At 47.1% G+C, this 22,299-nt stretch overlaps 1 protein-coding gene across 12 annotated transcripts in view; it reads left to right on the plus strand.

Annotated features, from left to right (window-relative positions):
- MYT1L (myelin transcription factor 1 like) overlaps window positions 1–22,299 on the plus strand; it is a 559,436-nt gene that overhangs the window by 456,146 nt on the left and 80,991 nt on the right. For 11 of the 12 annotated variants that reach the window (XM_009441909.5, XM_024354177.3, XM_009441910.5 and 8 more), the window contains one exon: window positions 763–831. In XM_009441909.5, coding sequence (XP_009440184.1) covers window positions 763–831 — 69 coding nt within the window. Of the gene's footprint in view, window positions 1–249; window positions 313–762; window positions 832–22,299 lie in introns of all 12 variants that reach the window. The other variant, XM_063789381.1, reaches the window with a different exon arrangement.

The raw sequence follows: 22,299 nt of genomic DNA on the forward strand, positions 1-22,299 counted from the left end.
ATAAATGTTTCCGACTGCTGGGTCAGTAGAGTGAGCAGCTAACCGTGCACTTGCCTGTTCCCAGTGACGCTCTGTCGGATGGGGGCGTCATTTTCATTTAACCCGTGCATTTTGCCGCTTTTCTTCAGGGTGCTTAAATCCCCTTGCAGACATTGCAGCTAAACTGGAAACAATGAAACTTTTTTAAAAGTTTTTTTTTTTTTAAACATACTTACTATTTTGGCTGTTTTTGTTTTTGTTTGGTGGCAGATGTCCAACTCCAGGGTGTGATGGGAGTGGTCATGTGACTGGTAATTACGCCTCACACAGAAGGTGTGACTTCATTTTTCTCATGGTGGATTCTGTCTTTTCAATTTATTGTTTTCAGCTTACCTCAACAATGCTGTCAAAGTAAAAATGTTGAATTCTGTGTCAACCCTTTAAGTGCTATATGTTGACCTTCAAAAGCATGCTAATTTATGTGTTGTATAATGTCTTTTATTTTCAAATAAACGACCTAAATTTGTAAAATTCTTCTTAAGCATTTAAGCCAAAGAGCACAAATGTTTTATCTTATTTTTAAACAATTGCTTATTAAGAAATATTTTCTTAAATTTATATTCGAACCGATTCAGAATTAATTATACAAAAAAAATTCAATATACAGCACTTGCCCATTGCTTTTCTGCATTAAACTCTTTAATTTCGGTTTTTATGTTGTGTTTGTTCGGGAGTTACGCGCTTCGCGGTTGACTGACCTGCCTGTCCTGGCCTGTCTTACAGTCTGTCTGGCTGCCCCCTGGCGGACAAAAGCATTCGAAGTATGCTGGCCACCAGCTCCCAAGAACTCAAGTAAGATTTAATGACTATAATTCTCTTTTAAAAATCCATGCACTCAGTAGTTCACAAAAAAAAAGGATATGTCATTTGCAAAGAAAAATGTCTGTTAAAAAACATGGCCTGTGCACCCCAGTGCCTTGATGTAGACACGGGATTGAGTCCTCGGAATTTCAGCCACTTTTCCACACAACCCATTCTGCCTTTTCCCCTGACATACCTCCAGCTTGTTCATATCATATCCTTCCTATCTGGAATATCCTAAAGCATGGGTGTTTTCTCTTCAGATATGCATGCATATGGAAGGGAAATTTTACAGTTACTCAAATTTTTAGAAAATGACTGTAAATAATCAAAATTTAATTTTTAAAAGAAATTCATAGGAGTATTTACAATATGGATACTTAAATAGCACTTATGACAAAATCTACCATCATAATAGCTAATTTCTTAAATACACTGTGGTCTTAGTCATGAATACTCTTTAGGACAGTGACAACTCACGGTTCGGGGATCCGGAGAATCATGGAATTCAACCAGACACACATCATTCTAGAGTTTTACCTCCCTCTTCTCTATGCCTGTAATTTTTAAGCATAAATCTGGCAAAATGGTGAAATACCTACATTTATACTGCAACACTGAGATTTTCCTCCTTCACATAGACATCTCTAGATGTAGGTCCAGACAGGTTTGGAAGAAGCGGATAGAAGTCACGGGGGGAGTCTCAAAGCCTCCGCACTCCAGGGAGAGCATACGTGCAGGTGCACACAGGGAAAGAGGGCGAGACCTGGGAGATGCTCACAGTGCGATGAGAGCCAGGAGTCCCCAGATAATCGATTTAAATTATCGGACAGGCCATATCATTATGTCAAATTGCTTGGTTTTCCTTTTGTTTGGAAAAAGCGTTATCCAGGCAAAGATAATGCTGCTTTTCAACCCACATTTGATCTCTTTCCCAATCATCCCACCCCACCTCGGCATCCGAGGACCCTGACGATAGACCAGGACTATTGCAAAGTGTAGGCTTCTATTTCACACCCATGTCATCTTTTACAGGATCCCTGTCCAAGGCCCTAGGGCCATAGATCACCTGCTTATGTTCAGTGACTTCCTGAACTAGCTCTTTCACCACAAGACCCTTGGAACTTTCTTCATGGAATGTAAACGCCTGGAGGGCTTCCTCTTACCTAACGGCTGTAAAGTCTGTAGCCTAATCCAAAACAGTGCCTCATGGACAAAGTAGCTTTAGGATCTCAAAACGGACAGCATTAGCAAGAGCAGTTCAACCCACTTTGTTCAGGCGTCTTTTGTATGGCTCGAAACCACATTTCCCTCATGGTCAAAACATGACTAACTCCACTTGGAACTTGGCCAATACATCAGAACATGGCAGCATTCCTTTGAATTTCTTGACGAGGGACACTTTGCAAAAGATTGGCACATCTCCAGTTCCAACAGGCCAGCTGTAGACAGGAAAACAGCCTCTGTAAAAGTTGCTTCTAGTGTTGCCTCTAACTGGTCAGAGACTGCAGGGATTCGTTTTCTTTGGCTTGCATCCCTTCACGTTGGGCTTGGCGGCTTATGTTGATTTGAAATTCCGAGCCAACTTGCTGTTTCTCCAGCATCGGCACTTTCTTCTTCTCTTACTTCATCTTGCAAGATGGTGTGACGGTCCCCACCTTTAGCATTTTCCGAGGGAGCCGGTTAGCTCTTCATGCCTTCCAGGGCAGGGTGCGCATGGGCAGCCCCTCCTTCCTGTCTTGTCCTGGAGGGGAGCCTGTATCTTCCAGGAGGTGGATGGCCTTTTGCTAATTTTGGTTGATCGAAAAGCCACACATGTGTCTAAACCTATCTTTGCAAAAAGTCAATCCTATTCTGATAGAGCCTTTCTGGGAAATCTGAACTTGACTGAATTTCTTAGATGGTCCCTTTCTATGAATGGATCTTCAAAACTAAGAATTTCAATCAAGCATCTTCTATAAAAACACTAATGTTTCAATGACCAAATGTTGCTTCATGGTATAACCACATGTTATAATTTCTTTTCTTTAACCTTGTAATTGGTGACACCCTTTATCTGTTACTTGTTGGATCTGGGTCAGCAAGATCTGTTGAGTGGGTCTCTCAAGCCCAGGAGCATGGACTGAGCCCCTCATGACTCGCAACAACTTTCTTTAGAATAATTCCCGCATGAGTCCTTTTTTATATTCTTTGTGTATGTTTTCAAGGGTTTGGTTAATTTGTCCTGCAGCAGCATCGTCCCTGATTAACATCGTGATGTTAAGCCATTCACTGTGTCCTGTAACAATCTCTAATCGTTCATAAACACATAGTAGAAAGTGGGCCCCAATTACCCCCAAAATTATTCTCTACAATACGTGTCAGCTAACAAATGGAACTTTCTGGAAATTTTCTTCTTGTCACTTCCAACACTGAATTGTGAAATTTGGCCTTTAACAGGACATTCTTGATCATGGACAAAACAAATTTTCCAGATAAACTCTCGCTCTTGGATCCTCTAAGCTCTTAAACTTCCTGAGATAACACTTTGCCTGGTCTTACCCAAAGCAGCAAACATGGGACATTTTGAAAAGAAAATCCATCACTTCATTGTCTAATTATGTATAATATGTAAACTGAAACTGGATTAAAATTTAACGTGCACCTGAATCTTACTCCAACTCTGGGACTGTTGCTTTCTTTGCTCCCTAGCCCATCTGGTGTGTCGAAGACATAGTTCAGAGGCTCAGAAGTCAGGGAGGAAGCCCCCAGGGTAAAAGGGACACTTCGAGGAGGCAGACGGAGGAGGGACACCCAGTTCCGAAAGCCTCTGTGCCTGGCAGACTTTTGCGCGTCGATGCTTTGAGGTGGATTTCACCGTCACCTTGTATGCCCTTTCTAGGAGTCGACCTCACAGGGTCACCATGAGCCCTGCCTGGCTGTGACGTTCACTGAGACCACAGGCCAAAAAGCGAAAAAATACATTTGTGCAAATTAGAGTTTTGGGGGGTGAGAACTCTGCCCACCATGAGCTCTGATTCTCAGAAAAGTTTCTTCTCGTGACATTTCATTTGCTAGGATTCCCTGAAAGAAACAGCAGGAAAGAGCTTGCAAAACCTATCAGAGCTGGTCAGCCTTTTCTTTTTCTTTTTCATTTTCTTAAGGAACCATATTCTCCCAGCCAGGAATTATTTTTTTCTACTTCCAGATGTGTGTGCAGTTGTTGACATGGGCATGGTGTAGGTATGACCAATGTGAGCCAAATACAAACTCATTTCGATCACAGAGAATGGCTCTTAAGAGGAGCCAACAAATCAGCTTCCATTGATGCTTTGGTTGGCCAAATTAAGATTCCTCCTTATTATCCATGCCTTTATCTTATAATACCACGAGTCCCGACATTAGTGTAACTCCTTGTAGGAAAAAGAACCTTGGGACACTTGTTAGTTTTCCTGATGTCTCAGCTTGGACTGAGTCATCACGGCAGTGAGCAGATTGTACTTTTGGTCCCTTGGCCTTGCGATGGTCCCGTACGCACAGTGGTCTCTAGGCTTGTATCCTAGGCATTTTCAGCTTGAGCATACAGGAATTTTAGCCACATCTAACACATCTTTTTAACCTGGTTACATGCATTTTAAAATACATCATAAATCAATGAATTAACATTTTGAATGTAGGTCAAGATGTTGCTTTTTGCTAAGGCTACTTATTTCTAGACCATCCCGAGGCTTAGATTCTCCACTGTAAACTTAATGCAGGCACAGGGAGATTATTTACCAGGCTCTCCTGGAGGGAGATGTGAGCTTTGCTCACCCCACAGCTTCCATTGTTCGGGTGCAGGAAGGTCATCCGCTTTGACTGCTCACCAAGTTCTTAGGAATAATCCTCATTTCGGTAATCTTTTGCTTTCACAGTTTACAATAGTCAATCCACAGAACTCTGTGAATTACAACTGCCCTCGGCTGGGGTCTGGTTTCTTTAACAGGAGGCCGTATTTCCTTATCAGGGGAATGAGCTGACCTCTGTGTAAATTCAGCTCTTTTAGGACGGAAAGCTGTGTGATTTCAGCCTCCACATTGGGAGGAGAGCTAATGTGTGATCTCCCACTTCGAAGATTGCTCCTGTAGCACCCTTGTTTCTGTTATAAAGAATTGAACCATTCGGCAGCTGACTTGGCTCACCCGAGAGCACCCGGGTGCACGTGATCAGCCATGCGTGTGAATGGGAATGTCTCGGGGGAGAAGAGGTGACGGCCTGGGGTTTCTCGGGTGTGGGTCACTCCCGTGCATAGGGTCCACTGGGACTCCAGCAAGCACGGCCCAGGGCACGGGGATTGAGCTCCTGCCCCAGAGCCTTCCCCAGATCTGTGGTGGTACCCGCTTGTGCTGAAATACTGCAGGCTTGTAGGGTGCCTCGCAATGGACAAAATGCTTGTGCACAGACTGTCACCTTCGTGAGGAAAGGGGGGAAGGGGTGCTTAGACCCATTTTACGGATGTGAGAACTGAGGAACAGGTGGTTGGACTGCCCAGTTGAGATGTAGAGACAATCGACTGCAAGGACAAAGCCTGTCTCAGAAGCTTTCCCACGCTTCACGCTTGCTCCTCAAAATCAGGACAAAGCCCGAGCTCAGAATCTTCCCTATGCTTCATTCCTGCTCCTCAATCATTAATAACACCACCTTCAGTGTGCTGCTTTGTGATTGAGAATTAAAGGCTTACATTTAGCGATGACTACAGCCATACACATGCACACACACACAGAGAATTTATTTTTATTTCCACACTTGGCCTTGTGCAGTTTCCCTGTGACCCGCACAGGGAGCTGAGCTGAGACCCGCCCAGCGGTGGCCACCTCCCCAGCACTGTGCCACATCCCTGGTGGAAAGCTGACACGCCCACTCCTCACAATCAGCTAAATGCATTTTCAACTTGCTCCTCCAGGGACCCAGTGCTACCATTTATATTTTCACATCTGCAAATGGTTTATAAAGTTTGCACTATGGCATTTACAAAAAAAATCCTACAAAATACAGCCTATTGGAGTTTTATTTTATCATAATGAGTAGGAGAAATTAAAATATAGGAAATACAATTAAGCATAATACAGTAAAACTTCTAAAACAAGAATGTTTCAAAATGACTCCAGACACACACACACACACACACACACACACACACGAACCTGCAAACCAACAATAAACCACCCAGGTCTTGGTTCACGGAGTTTCTTGTTGAGGGAAGATGAGCCAGAAATGCCTCGGTCTTTCCTTCTGTTTCTCAAGTCCACTGTCAGGGCGAGCCCAGCAGCAGGAGCCTCCCTAGGCCCAGTGGAAGAGGCTACAAGTGGGGAGGGTCCCTGCTGCGAATCTTTCTTCCTGCCTCCTCCTCCTCTCACAGTAAGCCTGAGACCTGGATTATTAAGGGAGGGACCCAGGCATTGGGGTTTGGGCTGAATCTGACTTCTTTTAACTAACTATACTGACGCACAAGCCAGCCAAAAACAAAACAACCACCACATCGAGAACCTTTAGTGTTCAGCTTTTTAAAGGGCTCGATGAAACAGTCCTAAAGTTCTCCAGCAATATTTGAAACGCAGTGCAGGTCTGTCTGTTTATGCCTCGCCATTGTCATGGTTTTGATGAAGAAAATATTAAAATTCACTGAGTAAAAACTCAGACTTGGGTAATACAAGGAGGCAAGAGGTGGCAGGATCAGAGGCCAGTGGCCAAGATGCTCTGCTTTTCATGGAGAGGTTCTTTGTGCAAAAGAAAACGCAGACCATGGGTTTTCCAGTCATTGGAGATCACTGTCAATCTCCCTGTGCCTCAGTTTCCTTCCCTGTGAAGCGGGACAGTACTGGTAGCAAGCACACACCTGACATTCAATACCTGTTACCACTGACAACAACTGTGTACAAAAATCCCCACAAAATGAAACTTTTCCATTTTTCATTTATATTTCATTATTCATTCTTCTGAAAACTAAATGAAACATGCTGCATGTAGACCTGACTGCCCAATCTACAGTCAGTTAAGAAAATAAAGTCTCATTTAAAAGTTTTCTAGCTACTCAGGAGGCTGAGGCACAAGAATCACTGGAACCCGGGAGGCAGAGGTCACAGTGAGCCGAGATTGCGCCACTGCACTCCAGCCTGCGTGACAGAGTGAGACTCTGTCTCAAAAAGTAAAAATAAAAAAAGCTTTCTCCATCTTACCTTACCTCATTCATTGCTCAGGTCAAGAATGTTTTTACCTTTGCAGCCCCACACTTTGGCAGCGTCAGCATACTGTTTGCTAAAGAGAGGGTGGCTTCTACTGACATTTTATTTTATCTTTAATTTTCCATATTTACCGGCTTCTTGACCAAATTGATCTGTTTGCCTTAAGCCATTTAAAAGGCAGTTTTCAAGGATGGTGGCTTGATTGAACTCAGAGATAGGGAGCTCGACTCTCCCAGGGAATTAAGGTAAATTCCTAACTGTTCACTGAAGCTGGCTTTGTGATGTTTTTGGTTTTTATTGTGACAAATTTTGGAACATTTTAAATTCAGAAGAAAATCATGAGGAAGATTTTTTAATGAAATGTTTCTTAGCATTCCATTCTTTCATTTCAAAATTATGAAACATTTAATACAAACATCAGAAACTACTGAATTGTATTGCATACTTTCAAACAAAAATCATTTGTCATCAAATCAAATGTAAAATAATGCATCTTATACAACCTATTTCAAAAACTTTTAAATACATTGATTTTTTAACTTCTGGATGACTTTTTAATATATACAGTATTCCTGTCACACATGAACAGAAGGAAGAATTTATTGTCCTTATAATTGTAAGTACTGAAGTTTTAAAGTTATTTAAAATATATATACACATATATTACTAAACTATAAATATATATTATTACTTTGCACACACACATTTTTTGTTATTTTTTGGTCTAGGTTTCAAAGATGGACACATTTCCTTTCATGAGACATGTTACATTGTTTGAGGTCTCTTCATATTTCACACCTAATTAAATTTGGCCTCTTCTAATTTGGAGGAATTCTGGGCTCCTCTGGAGTGGCTCTGAGAAGTGAGCTTTCTTGGACTTCATGGGCCCCCACATCTGACTCCGGGCAGCAAGAAGGATGAGAAGCCAGCACTCTGTGATGGGAGAGTCTAGTCAGAATGAGGAGGTTATGTTGTCCTTTAATTGTACATCTGAGGTTTTCATCTAGTAAACACTAATTTATAGTTCCCTGGAGCAAAATGAATGAAATTGGAAATAAAGTAGATGCTCCCTTTGGGAAATGATTGACAAGGATTTGGGATTTCCTGGCCATTTCAGGAGAGACTCGTTCTCTCCCAGGCCCTTTCTTGAGTGAAAGGCTTTGGAGGAACTCAAGGGCCGTTGGGTGCACAGGGGCCTGGGAAGCAGGAAAGCTCACAGCCACGTCTGCAATTTCAACCTGTTGCTGTGCTCTCTCTTACATGTGATCTGTGGCCTTCCAGGGGTGATGACTCAGGGAAATTACTTCTCTTCTCTTCTCTTCTCTTGTATTGTTTTTTTGCATTTTTACAGAAAGAGGTTTCTTTCTGACACTAGTGAATTCCATTTAATGACATTTTAAAAGTCGCTAGGTTCTACAGGTGATTACATGTTTCTATTCATGAATGAGAGATGGAGACATCTCGTCTACCTCCAAAGAGAAATCGAGAATATTATAAGAATGTAAAGAGGTTGGACATCCCACACTTACCTGATGTTTTTAAGAAAAAGCTTTCTAATAATTAAAATAAAATGTGACTTGGTTATGGAAATGAGAGCCTGAAATGCCCGATGGAGCTTTCTGGGATGAAGTTGCCTGTTCTGTGCTGTCCCACATGAAAGTCACAAGCTGCTTGAATGAGGCTGCCGTGGCTAAGGAAGTGCATTCTTGATCATATTTCATCTTCATTAATTCAAACTTAAATGCCCACATACACCAAGCAGGTGTACACACTGGACAGTGCCCAAGAGAACCTTACACTTATTTTATATTGTTCTTTGTGTGGTTTTTACTACACAAAGAACAAGAGAAATTGTCTTAATTCTAAGTAGAATTACATTCTAACAAACATGTAGGAATATTCCATTTCTGAAACTGAACAGTTTATGATATTTTTTAAGCATCTGGCTTATACTACTAAGCCACTGACAAATAGTTTAATAATTTTTTATTAATATACTGGTATCTTTTTTTGTTTAATGCAGTTTGTAGACAGATTAAATGTAAAGTAAATGTCAGTGTTACCATTTTCAGAATGGAATACCTACAAGCCACACGGTGAGATGAGTGCAAACCTCACCGTTTGGGACGAGCACTGGGGCAGCACTCAATAGAAGTTACTGGAAAGACTCAGTTACACTATTGTGAAAAACCATGCAACTTGATTACTTTCAAGCATGGGCAGAAATTCACATTTAGTTAATCAGGTGTTATCAAAGAGAGGGCCACAGGCCACCTCCTTCAGTGACTAAATAAACCCGACGTAATTAACACATACATGGCTAATAATTGGGGCCTTCAAGTTCTTGGAAGCCTGTTTCCACCTGTATCTTCGATATTTCTCTCCCAAGCTTGCTGATGCATTAATTAGCACTACCTGCAGAGAAAAGCTTACTCCACGGAGGGGGACCCCAGCACTTCCCTGGTCCCAGTTAGTTTTCATGTCGAATTAGGAAGATGTCATTATCATGCATTTTTTTTTTTTTTTTTTTTTTACAATTTAGGATACAAACAGGTGACCTATTTTAGGCAATTTTTGGTCTCAGAGCCAACTGAGAGCAAGCAGAGTTCAGCAGAACTGCTCACAGCCATGGCCGCGCCCAGATCCCCTGCCTGTCCCAGCACAGGCGTGCGAGCAGCCAGGTCCCATTCCTCAGCTCTCACCGTTCATGTCCCTCTCCCTTGGCCAAGTGCTGATGGCGTTCATCATGCACTCTTACTGAACAAGGATAAAAAATCTGCCTGATATATAAAAGCACCTGCTTCTGGCACAAATGCATCCTCTTAGCGAAGGGGAGAAAATATCAGTCGAACAAGGAAGTTTTTCAATGACTTTTTGGACATAAACCTAATATAAGCTCAAAAAATTGAGAAAGAAAAGACTTGGAAAAAAAAAATATGTATAAACTCACCACTCTCACAGATATGTTTGCATTTTTGTGCAATCACAATGTGATTGAAACCTGCTTTTCTGCTTCGCATATAAGTCATATATCTTATTTTTAATCACTGCATCATATTTCGGGGAAAATGTGTTTTTGCAGCTTCCATCATAGCCAACAAGTGATAAAAGTCTCCAGCACCAGGAATCCAGGCATTCTGAAGCCTGTGTTCTCCGTGAGGGCTCCTTCCTCACCTGTGCAGCTGCAACCACGGGGGTCTCCCCAGAGCTAGGATGATGATAGGCAGAGCTTAGATGCTGAAGGGCTTTGCGGAGTGGGTTTTTCTGCTGCAGGGTTATAATTTATCCTACAGAACCACGGACTGACTGTGTGGTGTTCTCTGAGCTGTGGTCCTCCCGTGGGACCCTGGTCATAAGGAGACTCAGCTTGAGTCTCCAGCAGGGTGAACAAGCCATGTCTGCGTCCTCCCCTGGTCTGACATTTGGGGAGACGGCGGACCCATAGTCCCAGCATGCTTAGAAGACATCGGGATGCCAGCAGAGGAGGGGCAGGGAGAAAGTTCTAGAGCAGCAGAGCTGCGTAGGCGTCAGATCACCTGAGGCCGCTGGTCTTGGCAGGACTTTAGTTCTGTCCTGAGTGAGACGTTGCTTCTCAAATCTCCCCGATGTCTTGCAGTTAGAGGCCAGTCCGGAGCCCTGGCAGTGGGGTGCAGGGCTGGGATGGGAGGCAGCAGGTGCTGAGGTTTCAATGGCAGAACGCATAGGGTCAGCTGCGGGAACTCAGTGTGGGCAGACAGCGTCCACAAGAGTCACCCAGAGGTCCACTCTGGCCACGGGCCATGGGGAAAGGTTGCCGGGGTGAGGGGTGGGCGCGGGCTCAGGAGCCCCAGATGGACGGGTGGGTCAGGGTCCCTGCAGGAGCTGTGTGGAGAGTGGAGGAGAGGGATGTCGTGCATGTGTGGGGGTGCTCTGGGGGCCTGTCCTCAGGCTGGACGCGGAGTCCTGGGCACGGATGGCATGAAGGCCACGCGTGGACGCATCACCAGGCAGTGGGTGTTGACAGATGAGGATGCCAAGACCCACCCCTTCTCACTCTCCCGGACTCTGGGGCTCAGGCCCACGCCCTGAGTCTGTTGCCACATCCAGCGAGAGGGGCCCACAGAATCCGATTTTCTGGGAATTATAATAACTACAAAATTTGGAAATTCCATCACAAAGATTTCTTCTCCAAATGTGCTACTCACCTGAGAGTGCAGCATTCCCCTGCACATCACTGAAAATACCCGGGAATCAGGCGGCCAAAGAGACTTTCAGTATCACTGCAGCCCTCAACCTCACCGCAGATGTGCACGTGGACAGAACTGTACTCCAGAAACCCGAAGTGTACATCTTTGTTAAGATATAACTACTGGGGATTATTTAAATAAGATTAAATAATGCGTTTTTCCTGTAACACATGAACAGAGAGATAGGGCCCCACTTTCAAGGGTAGAGAAGTTCACCTGCACAGCTGCACTAAGAGTGCAGAGCCCTGGGGTAGGAGAGGGAGCAGCGCGTTAATTCTTCCTCACTGGACCCTTGAACAAAGCAGGCTGAGGCTTAGGTGTGGCATCACTAGGTCAAGAAAGAATCGGAATGAAGGTCTTCTAGAGGAGATTTCTTTCCTGGCAATAATCTGATTATCAAACACGATCTGCTTCCGCTCATCGATCCCCGGACATCCACCCTTAGTAAAGTCTGGTTGCCTCCTGGCCCAGTGCTTGGGGACAGAGACAGAACGGCAGTGAGACCGGGAGGGAAACTGAGGCACTCGCCTTCTCCTCAGAGAACTGCTTTGATTTTGCCTTGAACAGGAAGGATGGGACACATTCAGAGATGTGCAAAGTATTTCACCACAAGGCTTGAAAAGAGCATAAGGAATCTGAAAATGTGTATTTCTGTATTCTTAAAGCAACCATTTAAAATGTATGCATGTCTCTTGGTGCAAGGACCACGTCACGCCCTTCCCTCTTGGCCCTTGGCAAGGCAGGCACCCTCTCTTGAAATGGACTTCCTTGGCCTCCCTGTTTTCTGAAATCCAGGCTGTTCACCCAGGCCCAACACCAGCACAATGTGCGACTCTCTAAGGGTCCAGTTTCCCGCCTCAGGATGTCACTGTGACCTTTCCCCGCAGCGATCGCACTCACCCCGGCAGCTCTGTGCTCAGTCAGTATCTTCCGCCTGCGCCGGAACGTAGAAGCCTTGGGGTAGGACGCCAGGCTTCCAGATTTGAGCCTCTCCCTGATGGCGCCCCTCAGCACATGTTGCCCATTGTTTAAAATCCAGGCCTTTAAGTAAAAAAGCTAATGAATAAATGAGAATATACTTAACCGCACCAAACAGCTCTGTGAGGAACTCAAGGACTCTGGAGGGAGGACTACGGATGGGCCAGCAGACGGGCCGCCAGGTGACCTCAGAAAGGAAGCTGCCTGTCCAAGCTCCAGGCTCTTCCTTAGTGAGGGGAGGGGCTGGCAAGATTGTCAGAAGTTCACGCGAGCCTGAAAATCCCGTTGCCCTAGGTGGAAATGGGGCAGGAGGATGGCTGAGGCCAGCATGTCACCTTTCCATGAGGACAGCTGTAAAACTGGCTGCTGGAGTTGCCTGCAAGTGGGATCAGGTTGCAGCATCACATGGAGGTGGCAAACGGCACGGGCAGAGGGACGTGGCTCCCTCTGGCTCTGCCGCCCTGTGTCCGACATCATCACCTGCAGCAGGGCCTCGGACAGGGGAGCAGGTGATGGAGGAAGGACATCCGGCCCAGCCGCTGGACCACAGGTTGGTGGAAGCCACATCATTGCCCATTAGGTACGCCTGGCTGCCCCCCATCATGCCCTGAGCCCACATGGCCCGTCCACGGCCCTCCCCACAGCAGGGGAGAGGATCCCAGGGTGCAGCGGAGAGATAAGTCTGGCCAGTGCTAAAGAAAGTCAGCAGAGTTTGACAATCTTAACCAACGTGAAAACACTTAATAAAATAAGGAAAACACAGCACTTTTCCCCCTGTTACATTAGCTTGTCTTCACAAAGCAGGTGACCTTCCGTGCCCATTTCACAGATGGGGAACCTGAGGCTTCTTGTGGAGAAATGACTTGTATCTTTCCTTTGAAACTCATATTCACCTCCCACATTTAAAACTCATCTTGGGGGGAAAAAAAAAGAGCGTTTCCTGTTTTCCACACCTGGGTTGTTTGTGGAGGGAAAGGAGAAGAACATTGGGTTGCTGAGAACATGGGCATTCATCTCAGGCCGGCACGCACACCCCTGGATCCGTGTCCTGGCTGCCCTCTCCTTGCCCTCTCCCTGTCCTTCCCCCGACTGTAGATTTCCTGTCACTTTCTTCGTGCCCTGTCCCATAGAATCCAGTATCTTTGACCATCCCTCATAGAGTCCGGTATCTTTGGCCATCCCTCTCCACCCCTCTCCATCTGGGTGGTGTTGATTGTAGAGCCAGGTATCTTTGACCATCCCTCATAGAGTCCGGTATCTTTGGCCATCCCTCTCCACCCCTCTCCATCTGGGTGGTGGTCATTAGATGGAAGACACTGAGCCATCAGAACTCATCAGGTGCTGAATTTTCAGGCCAAATAGCTTTGAGTGTATTCTACTCTTTAGAACTTGTCTACTCTCAGGAAGTCAAGATCTATTTGTCGAATTTTCTATTCTTATTCCTTTGTTTGTTTTATGTTAAATCTGTCATGTTTTCAGCTGAAGCTCACAGGTGAGGGTCAGAGCTCTCTGAGCGCTCCCCAGCAGGCCAGCACCCTGAGTCTGGGATTGGGGCTTTCTGTGCACCCAGAATGGTGCCTGATGCCTGCCAGATGCTGAACAAATCATCAGTGAAGTTAATTGAAGCAAAAATCTCAGTCATTCTTATTAATGCTGGCATTTCAGGAGGGCATCTGTAGCAATTACAATGCCATGTGCCTGACTGAGTTTGGGTTCAATCAGCTCTTACTATCAAATAACATGGCAGTGACTTGTGGCCTCTCCATGTACAGCCTCGGAGGCGCTGGCATCTCTCTAAGTATTTCTCATTTTTTTCTCATATCATGACAAGAGTTTTTGTCATTGAAAAATGTTTGCCTTTAGCTTTTAATTCCCAGGGAAATCAAATGGAGTAAGATTTTAGGTAAAATAAAAATAGTTTAACATTTGTTTTTAATTTTATTATATTTGAGATCCACTATTTTCTGTAAAAATGTATATATTTTAAAATATAGTCTGAATATTTAAATTGCATTGATAAAGTTTCCTTAAAGGCCTGGAAACATTTGAAAACCTGGGAGGGTCTCAAAACATGCTGTGAGGCCATGACCCTGGAGAGCGGACCCTCTCTCCACCCGTCAGCAGCACCTGTGATTTCTATGGCCCCTCTGCAAAGGCCAAGGCAGGAGGCAGGAGCTGGGGCAGTGATTATGAGCACAGCCTTCAAAGCCAGACTGCTGGCTTCACTCCCTGGCTTGGCCACCCACAGGCTGTGTGATCCTCAGCAAGTTGCTTAACCTCTCTGTTTTCCCCATCTACACAGTGAGGATCATGCTGGCCCCTACCTGAGAGGTCATGATTATAAAATTAAATGGGCTCATGTTTGTAACGTGCTTAGAATAGCACCTGGTGGTGCCCAAAATAAGCTGTATAAGCATTTATTACAGAAAAGAATTAAATCCCAGAAAAGACAGGTAAGAACCAACCCATGAATGGCCTGGAGTTTTGAGACTCTGTGGAGGAGGGAGGGCATGTCAGAAAAAAGAGGACAAAGATAATTAACAAACTAAAATTTATCCCACTTCCAGCAAGGAATGAAATAAAACTTCTTATACTTGAAATTCCAACAACCAAGATCAAAATATTTCAAAGATAAAAAAATTCCATTTTTCGAATGTATCTTTGCCTTATTCTAATATGGTACAATTTAAAAATACTCAGACTTGTAGATCAGGCTGAAAATCATCAAATAAAAATGTTGACCAGCCCACAAGCCCATGGCTGATCTAGTCCACACCGCTGCCTTCTCCCTGTCCTCACCACTTTCCAAATTCTAAACCATTTTCCTAGCTGGCCTATTTTGGTCATCTTATTCTCTGTCATTTCTTTATTTTTCAAACTGCCTTAAATTCTGGCTTCAGTTCTACCTTTCGTTGGATGACATGTGTGTGAGGGTGAGACCGTGATGGAAACGGAGGCACTTTTCATGCCCTGGTGGATGACTGGGGGTCGGAACATAGCTCTCCGAGACAATGATGGAGATATCCAGAAATCTCCTCCCTTCTGTTTCCCGTTCATGTAGATTCCAAGCCAGACCAGTCCCCAGGCTTCTTGGGGCAGCCTCTTTTACAGAAGATTAGACTTCCACTTCCCCAGGTACACACTAGCTCCACCTTCATGCGTCTGCACCAGCATCACCTTGATCAGTTACCCGTCAAGTACAATGAGAGGTGCTCCATTGTCTCTATGAATAATGCAGCTCATACAATGCGCCTCCTCCAGAATCCATGTGGCGCTTCCGAGTTTCATGTCTCAGCAATGACCTCTGTTGCAGCTTCAGCTTGGATGGTCACCTCTTACTATCAGTGATAACAATTTTGGTTTGAATCCTGAGCTCTCTTATCCATGCTAGTGGCATCTTATACTTGCAAACTCTTCACTTCTTTCAGAATGTCGTGTTATCATTTGACCCACACAAGAATTTTTTCAACACATACTTGTTTAAGCCATTCTCATTGTGCCAGGCCCTGAAGAGGCTGAGGACTGAGGTGGCCTGAGAGCTTGGGGAGCAGCTGGGCCGGGCATCTGCCCTGTGAGATGAGGGGAGGGGCACAGGGACCCTCGATCCAGACCCTTCACCCCTCTAGCCACCTGGGCTTCTGCAAGTCAATTCAACTTTCTGAGCTTCAGTTTTCTTATCTAGAAAAAGCAACAATACCCACTGCCCTCCGGCTTCACTGGACTCATGTGGGGTCCCACAGGGGCACGCTGTGTCCAGCTCTCTGCAGAGGACTGCGGCTGCAGGGCATGAATTGGTATCCCGGTTCTCCAGGCCAGGGAACTGAGGAGCAGAGATAGGAGGGGCCCTCCCGGAATTCTCCAGCAGCGGCGGCTTCCAGCCAGGTCTGGAGGCAAATCTTCCCACAGAGTCGCCTCCATCAGCGCATGGAGACACGTGATCTTGGCACACAGAGATTTCCGTAGCACTTCAAGGGTTAAATTAGTTGCCTAAGAGTAGAGGTTTTACTTTAGACATGTAAAGTCACTTGATTTTCAATCCATCAGAATCATGACTTTCTGTGTTAGCAGACTCTGGAAACCAGGAAGGGCCACGGATTTTAGACCGACTCTCAGACCCAGCTGCCCCTCCTCAGCTTCTTCTGTCTCACCTGCATTTCCTGTCCCTTTCCTCTCTCTCTGCGGGGAATTTGTGATCCATTTAAAATTGTTCATGGATCCCGTGCACCAGCACACAGCCCCAGCCTAGGGCAGGGCGGGTAAAGCAGAAGACCAGTGAGAAACGGACGGTCCAAATGCCCAGTGGCCAGCTCGCAGAGCTGGGTCTCCACACACTGCAACCTGCTTCCACACGTAGGACACTTTAGCAGTAACTTTCAGAAATGAATATTGTACTTCCATTAAAATTGTAATGCTGCTTTTCACAGAGACAAGATTTCAACCCAATCTTCCGTAACTGGAGTAGCAAACAATGTTGATTAACATTTTTCAGTGTGCCATAGGCTCTGACAAATCACATAAAGAGAAAACACAGATCATGTAAAATGTCCCTTTTGGAGTTCTGCCTACAACAGCATGATTCAGAGTTCACGATGGACTTGCCTGGCCAGGTCTTGTCTACAGGAGAAGAGGAAAATTCTTTCCAAATGAGGTCTTTGGCCCAAAATCACCAACTGAAAAGAGACCCCTGGTCACTGAGGCAAGACTGGGCCATTTCCACAAGCTCCTAGTGCCAGCAGACCGACCCTCTATGGCCACCTCCACCCTATCCTGTCCTGCTGTGTGTTTGAGAAGTTTCCAGGCTGCTGCTCTCTGGGGCAGAGTCATTCATGACCTTTCCATAGCCACACAGAACAGGGAGGGAGCTGAGGAAGGAGAATGCCAGGGAAAGACCCATCCCCCAGCACCAAGCAGGCTAGAAGTCCTGGACTGAGCCTTCGGATCAGCGTAATGGGACAGAGACCTTGAGGACTCCTCCCCAAATCCATGCAGCTTGGGTGCACTTTGGATTTCTGCCAAAGCAACAAGCTTTCTCTGCACCGTGAAATGATTTCAACGAATAGTTTCAATGCAGAAATTCTCATTACTAGAGTCAGCATCTTCATGAGTCACCATCAGAACTGACATCATGCAACAGGTAGAGAAGAAGAAGAATGCCCTCTGAGTTCGACTTCTCGGCTCTGAAAAATCGTCTGACAACCCTGATGGCTCATCAACCTTACAAATGGTCAATTTTTCAATGCAATGGATGAAGGCTGTTTATTTTTAATGTCGTTTGAATTTAAAGCACTTATTAGGTGACTAGCTTGTTTCCTGGTATGGAAATTGGAGATCTGTGTGGTATAGTGAGCAGACACCGGCCCCAGATTCAAACAGCCTTGGGAGCTCCTGGCTTGCCACTTGCTGGGAAACCTGAACTTAGTACTTGGTTTTCTTCAAACCTCAACTTCTTCTTTCTGAAACTGGGATAACGATAATAATCATCTTCCAAGTCTAAGATGAGGACTAACTTAGATGAGTTAGCCTGTAAGTGCCTGATACTGTGTCTGGCAAACCGTAGGTTATCACTGCATACCACAGACCAGAACAGAGAGAAACGGCAGCATGAAGTCCTGCCTGCCTCATCACCATTCCTTCCACCTTAGAACTAAATGCTTCTCCCCGAAACCAGGGCGTTCTCATCGTCTTGGAGCCTGTGAAGTGTGTAGGGCACGAAGTCCCATCTCTGTTACACCGACCACATGCAGGCACACACACAGGCTCACGCACATGTGTGCACCGGCACCGTGCACAGGACAAGGAGCCTCCAGGGAGTGCAGCTGGCTACTGGGGAGGACTTGGAGTGCCAGGTCTCATGGGACCCCCAACTCAGTGCCCTTCCCAACCGGCTGCGCCATCGTCCCTGAACCACCTTCTTAGATGAAATGTCCAGGGCAGTTGGACAACACAACCCAGGTCCAGGACTGTGTGCTTTGTCTCTGGTGGAGGTACAGTGGCATGTGGAAAAGAGGATAAGTCCAGGACTGTGTGCTTTGTCTCTGGTGGAGGTACAGTGGCACGTGGAAAAGAGGATTGCAGCTAACACGTGATTCTGGTTTCTATTTTGACTGTGCATGGACCGGTGAGGCACAGACCGTGCCCTGGTGGCCATGCCAGGAGGCAGTCCTGGCTGAAGCTCTAGCACCCATGGCCTGCGGAAGCTCAGTGACAGCTGGTGTGTGTTCCAAAGGTTCCTGGGCTGTATGTCCTTATCTCCGCTGAGGGCTGGTTAAGCTGAACCTGGTGTCACTGAGAGGCCTTCCCCTCTCCCGGGAGCCCACTCCCATGGGCCACCACACCTGAGGGCATCTCCCCTCCCTCCTCGGTGCCTGGCAGTGCTGCAGTCAAGGAGCTGATCTAGGCTCTCAGGTTTCCTGCACACGGTAGAACCAGCCTGCACCGCAGGGAGGAGGGGGGAGGAGGGAGCCTAGCAACCGTGTCTCCATAGCAACGCTCGCCTGCATCCCCCCTGCCTCTCAGCCCCAGGGCAGGCCCACGAGTGCCAGAGAAGGGGGGCACAGAGAAGGCAGCCTGAGGAATGGACCCCCTTCCCTTCCTAAGCCTTCAAAGAGCCTTCCTCCCTGGCTGGGGACGCCTGCCCTGCCTTCGGGGCCGGGGAGAGGGGGCTCTGGAGACCTGCTCCTTGCCAGTGCTGATAAGACAGGAAGATTAAAAACCACTGCAAGCCTCTCATCCTCTAAGATCCTTCCCAATTATCAAGGGTTTCTTCCTTCCTTCCTTCCTCTTCTAGAAAATCATTCCTATTCTTTCTTTATAGCTTACATAACAACAGATCATTTTTAAAAGGAGATTCTTTGCCTAAGAAGCACATTTTTGATATTATGCAAGTGCAGGTTCTATGAAAATACGCTCTGAGACGGACACATTTTTAAATGATTTTCTTAAAAATCAGAGCCAAGGCTGGGCGCGGTGGCTCACACCTGTAATCCCAGCACTTTGGGAGGCCAAGGCGGGCAGATCACCTGAGGTCAAGAGTTCAAAACCAGCCTGGCCAACCTGGTGAAACCCCGTCTTTACTAAAAATACAAAAATTGGGCATGGTGGTGCACGCCTGTAGTCCCAGCTACTTGGGAGGCTGAGGCAGGGGAATCACCTGAACCCAGGAGGCGGAGGTAGCAGTGAGCCGAGATCGCGCCACTGCACTCCAGCCTGGGCGACTGAGCGAGACTCCGTCTCAAAAAAAAAAAAAAAAAAAAAAAAAAAAAAAAAAAGGAAAGAAAAGCATAGAGCCAAAGTTGCTTCCCATTGAAGGTTTACTAAATAAAGATAGATATTTCTAACATGAAATTTGCCACCGTCAGCAGCCCCACCCTCCCGCCATAAGATGTTCTTTTATTTGGAACAGTTTTGGGGAAATAAATTAATGGAGAATAGCTAACGTAATGCAGGTAATGTGTGAACAACGACCTTCATCTACATATTCACATTAATGAGCATATCTATATCTAATCGGCAAACTTTCATTGCATCCAGACTGCCATGAGGGGGAATTGCAGACGGAGCCATATGCAGCCTCCATCCTCTCTGGAGGAGAGCCAGGGAGCGCCCCGAGGTCCCCCACCCCCAGAAACCTGTGGACGTGGCTGCCAGGACCACTCTTGGCATCTGCCATTCACTGACTTGACTTTCTCCTAATCCTCCTCTGACAGATGAGCTTCCTCTCCCCAGCCAGAGGCAAGGAACACCCTTGAGACTGAAGTTGAGGACTTTGGATTCAAGTTGGTGATTAGTAGTGCAGGAAAACCTGCCAGACGTCTGAACCCAACCTCCAGGGACGAGACATGGGATAGGCAGGAGGCAAGGGCGCTGTGGGGTACCGGGGTGAGAGCCAAGACAATGGGGCCTCTGAAAGATGCTCATAGCCTGAGTCCTGTGTGCGACCCTCGGTTCACTTCCCAGCAAGGGTGACCCTCGGTTCACTTCCAGCAAGGCCCCCCTTCATCCACACCTTCGCCCAAGGTCTCCCTGACAGGTGCCCTCACCCCACACCCTTCTCTCCACTCAGTGACTTCCTGGGGCTGAAGCTGCTTCCCTGGCACTGCTGCACTCTGTGCTTGCTGTGAGCAAGACTCTGTCTCTCTCCCTCCCTCTCTCTTTCTCTCTCTCTCCCTTCCTCCCTCCCTCTCTCCCCCAACCCTCTCTCCCTGGCTGCCCCTCTCCCTCTCTCCCCCATCCCTCTCTAGCTGCCTGCTTTACCCTCTCTCTCTCCTCCCTCTCTCTCTCTTTCTGTTTCTCTCTCCCTCCCTTTCCCCACCCTCTCACTCTCTGCCTGCTTCTGTCTCTCACCCTCTCCCTCTCTCTTTCTCTGCCCATCTCTCTCTGCCCTCCCTCTCTGACGGCCTCTCTCTCTCCCCCTCCCTCTCTCTCTCCCCCCTTCTCTGCCTCTCTCTCTCCCCCCCCTCTCTGCCTCTCTCCCCCTCCCTCTCTCTCTGCCTCTCTCTCTCCCTCCCTCTCTCTCTGCCTCTCTCTCTCCCTCCCTCTCTCTCTGCCTCTCTCTCTCCCTCCCTCTCTGCCTCTCTCCCTCCCCCTCCCTCTCTCTCTGCCTCTCTCTCTCTCCCTCCCTCTCTCTCTGCCTCTCTCTCTCCCTCCCTCTCCCTCTCTCTCTGCCTCTCTCTCTCCCTCTCCCTCTGCCTCTCTCTCTCCCCCTCCCTCTCCCTCTCTCTGCCTGCCTCTCTCTCTCTCCCCTTCCCTCTCCCTCTCTCCTTGCCTCTCTCTCTCCTCCCAACTCTCTCTCTCCCCTTCTCTCTCTGCCTGCCTCTCTCCTCCCAACTCTGTCTCTCCCCTTCTCTCTCTGCCTGCCTCTCTCCTCCCCCCTCTCCTCCCTCTCTCTCTCTGCCTCTCTCCCTCTCTCCCACTCTCTCTCTCTGCCTGCCTCCTTCTCTCTCCTCCCCCGCCTCTCTGACTGCCTCTCTCTCTCTCTCCATCTGCCTCTCTCTCTCTCATCTTTGTAAGGCCATCATGATCCACACCTATGGAAGCTGTGGGCAGCAGGCGACGGGGCCAGAGGTGTCTGTGGAGCCTTGATCCTTTGTCCACTCACAACACCCCATGGTCCTGACTCTGCCTAGCTCTGACCTCTGTTGTAAGTGATCTTCCTTTTTTATAAAAAAGATCCCCTTGGCCATGGTCTCCACCTCGGCTTGACCTACCTGCTTCCATCTGGCCCGTACTTCTTCCCACGAGGCATCTCCAGGCCGCCTCCTGGATGCTTCGAGCTGCTCCATCGCAGGCAACTTCCTTTCGCACCTTTCAGTCCGCCCCTGCTGCAGCACTGTCACAGACAGCCCGTGGACACTGTAGCTCGGAGGCTAAACCCAGTGCCTCTGAGGTGGGACAGCTTGGGTTCAAAGCCCACTCCTTGCCATGGGCAAATTCCTGAATGCCTGTGCCTATTTCATCTGAAACAGGGATGGCAGCAGTAGCCTCTTGCTCGGGGGACTGATGGGAACAGCAAGTGAGTAGGCAGCGTGTGGAGGAAGATGTAAACACAGTGCTGCTGGCTCTTCTCATGGGGTCGTCTAACCCACCACGCGCCTTGTGTACTCAACGTGTACTAAGTGCTGGCTCTTCTTACCCCTGCAGAGCTCACAGGCCTTCTTGCTAACCTGTGAAAGTGCACTAGTCCTTATGTGATCACCTGCACCACCACGCAAAAGAAGGCTGACAGCCTCCAGGAGATCCGGGACCTCTGTAACCTGGCCTAGCTGCTTAAAAAAAAAAGAAAAAAAACAAGGAGGGGGAGCTAAAATTCTCTGCACTTTATTTAGTTCTTTAGTCCTCACAAGGATCCTAACGATGCGGGCGGGCATTATTTTTCCTATTTTACAGATGCAGAAACTAAGGCTCAGAAAGATTCAGGGACTTGTTCTGAACACACGCCACACCAAGGGAATGGCAGAGCCTCAGGCCAAACCCGGTCTGGCTCGCTGACTCCGGGGCTCTTTGGCCACACCCCTGAGTGCCTCAGCCTCAAAGCCCGCAGGAACCCCACACGGCCG

The sequence above is a fragment of the Pan troglodytes genome, chromosome 12 (assembly GCF_028858775.2).
Source record: "Pan troglodytes isolate AG18354 chromosome 12, NHGRI_mPanTro3-v2.0_pri, whole genome shotgun sequence".
Lineage (NCBI taxonomy): Eukaryota > Metazoa > Chordata > Mammalia > Primates > Hominidae > Pan > Pan troglodytes.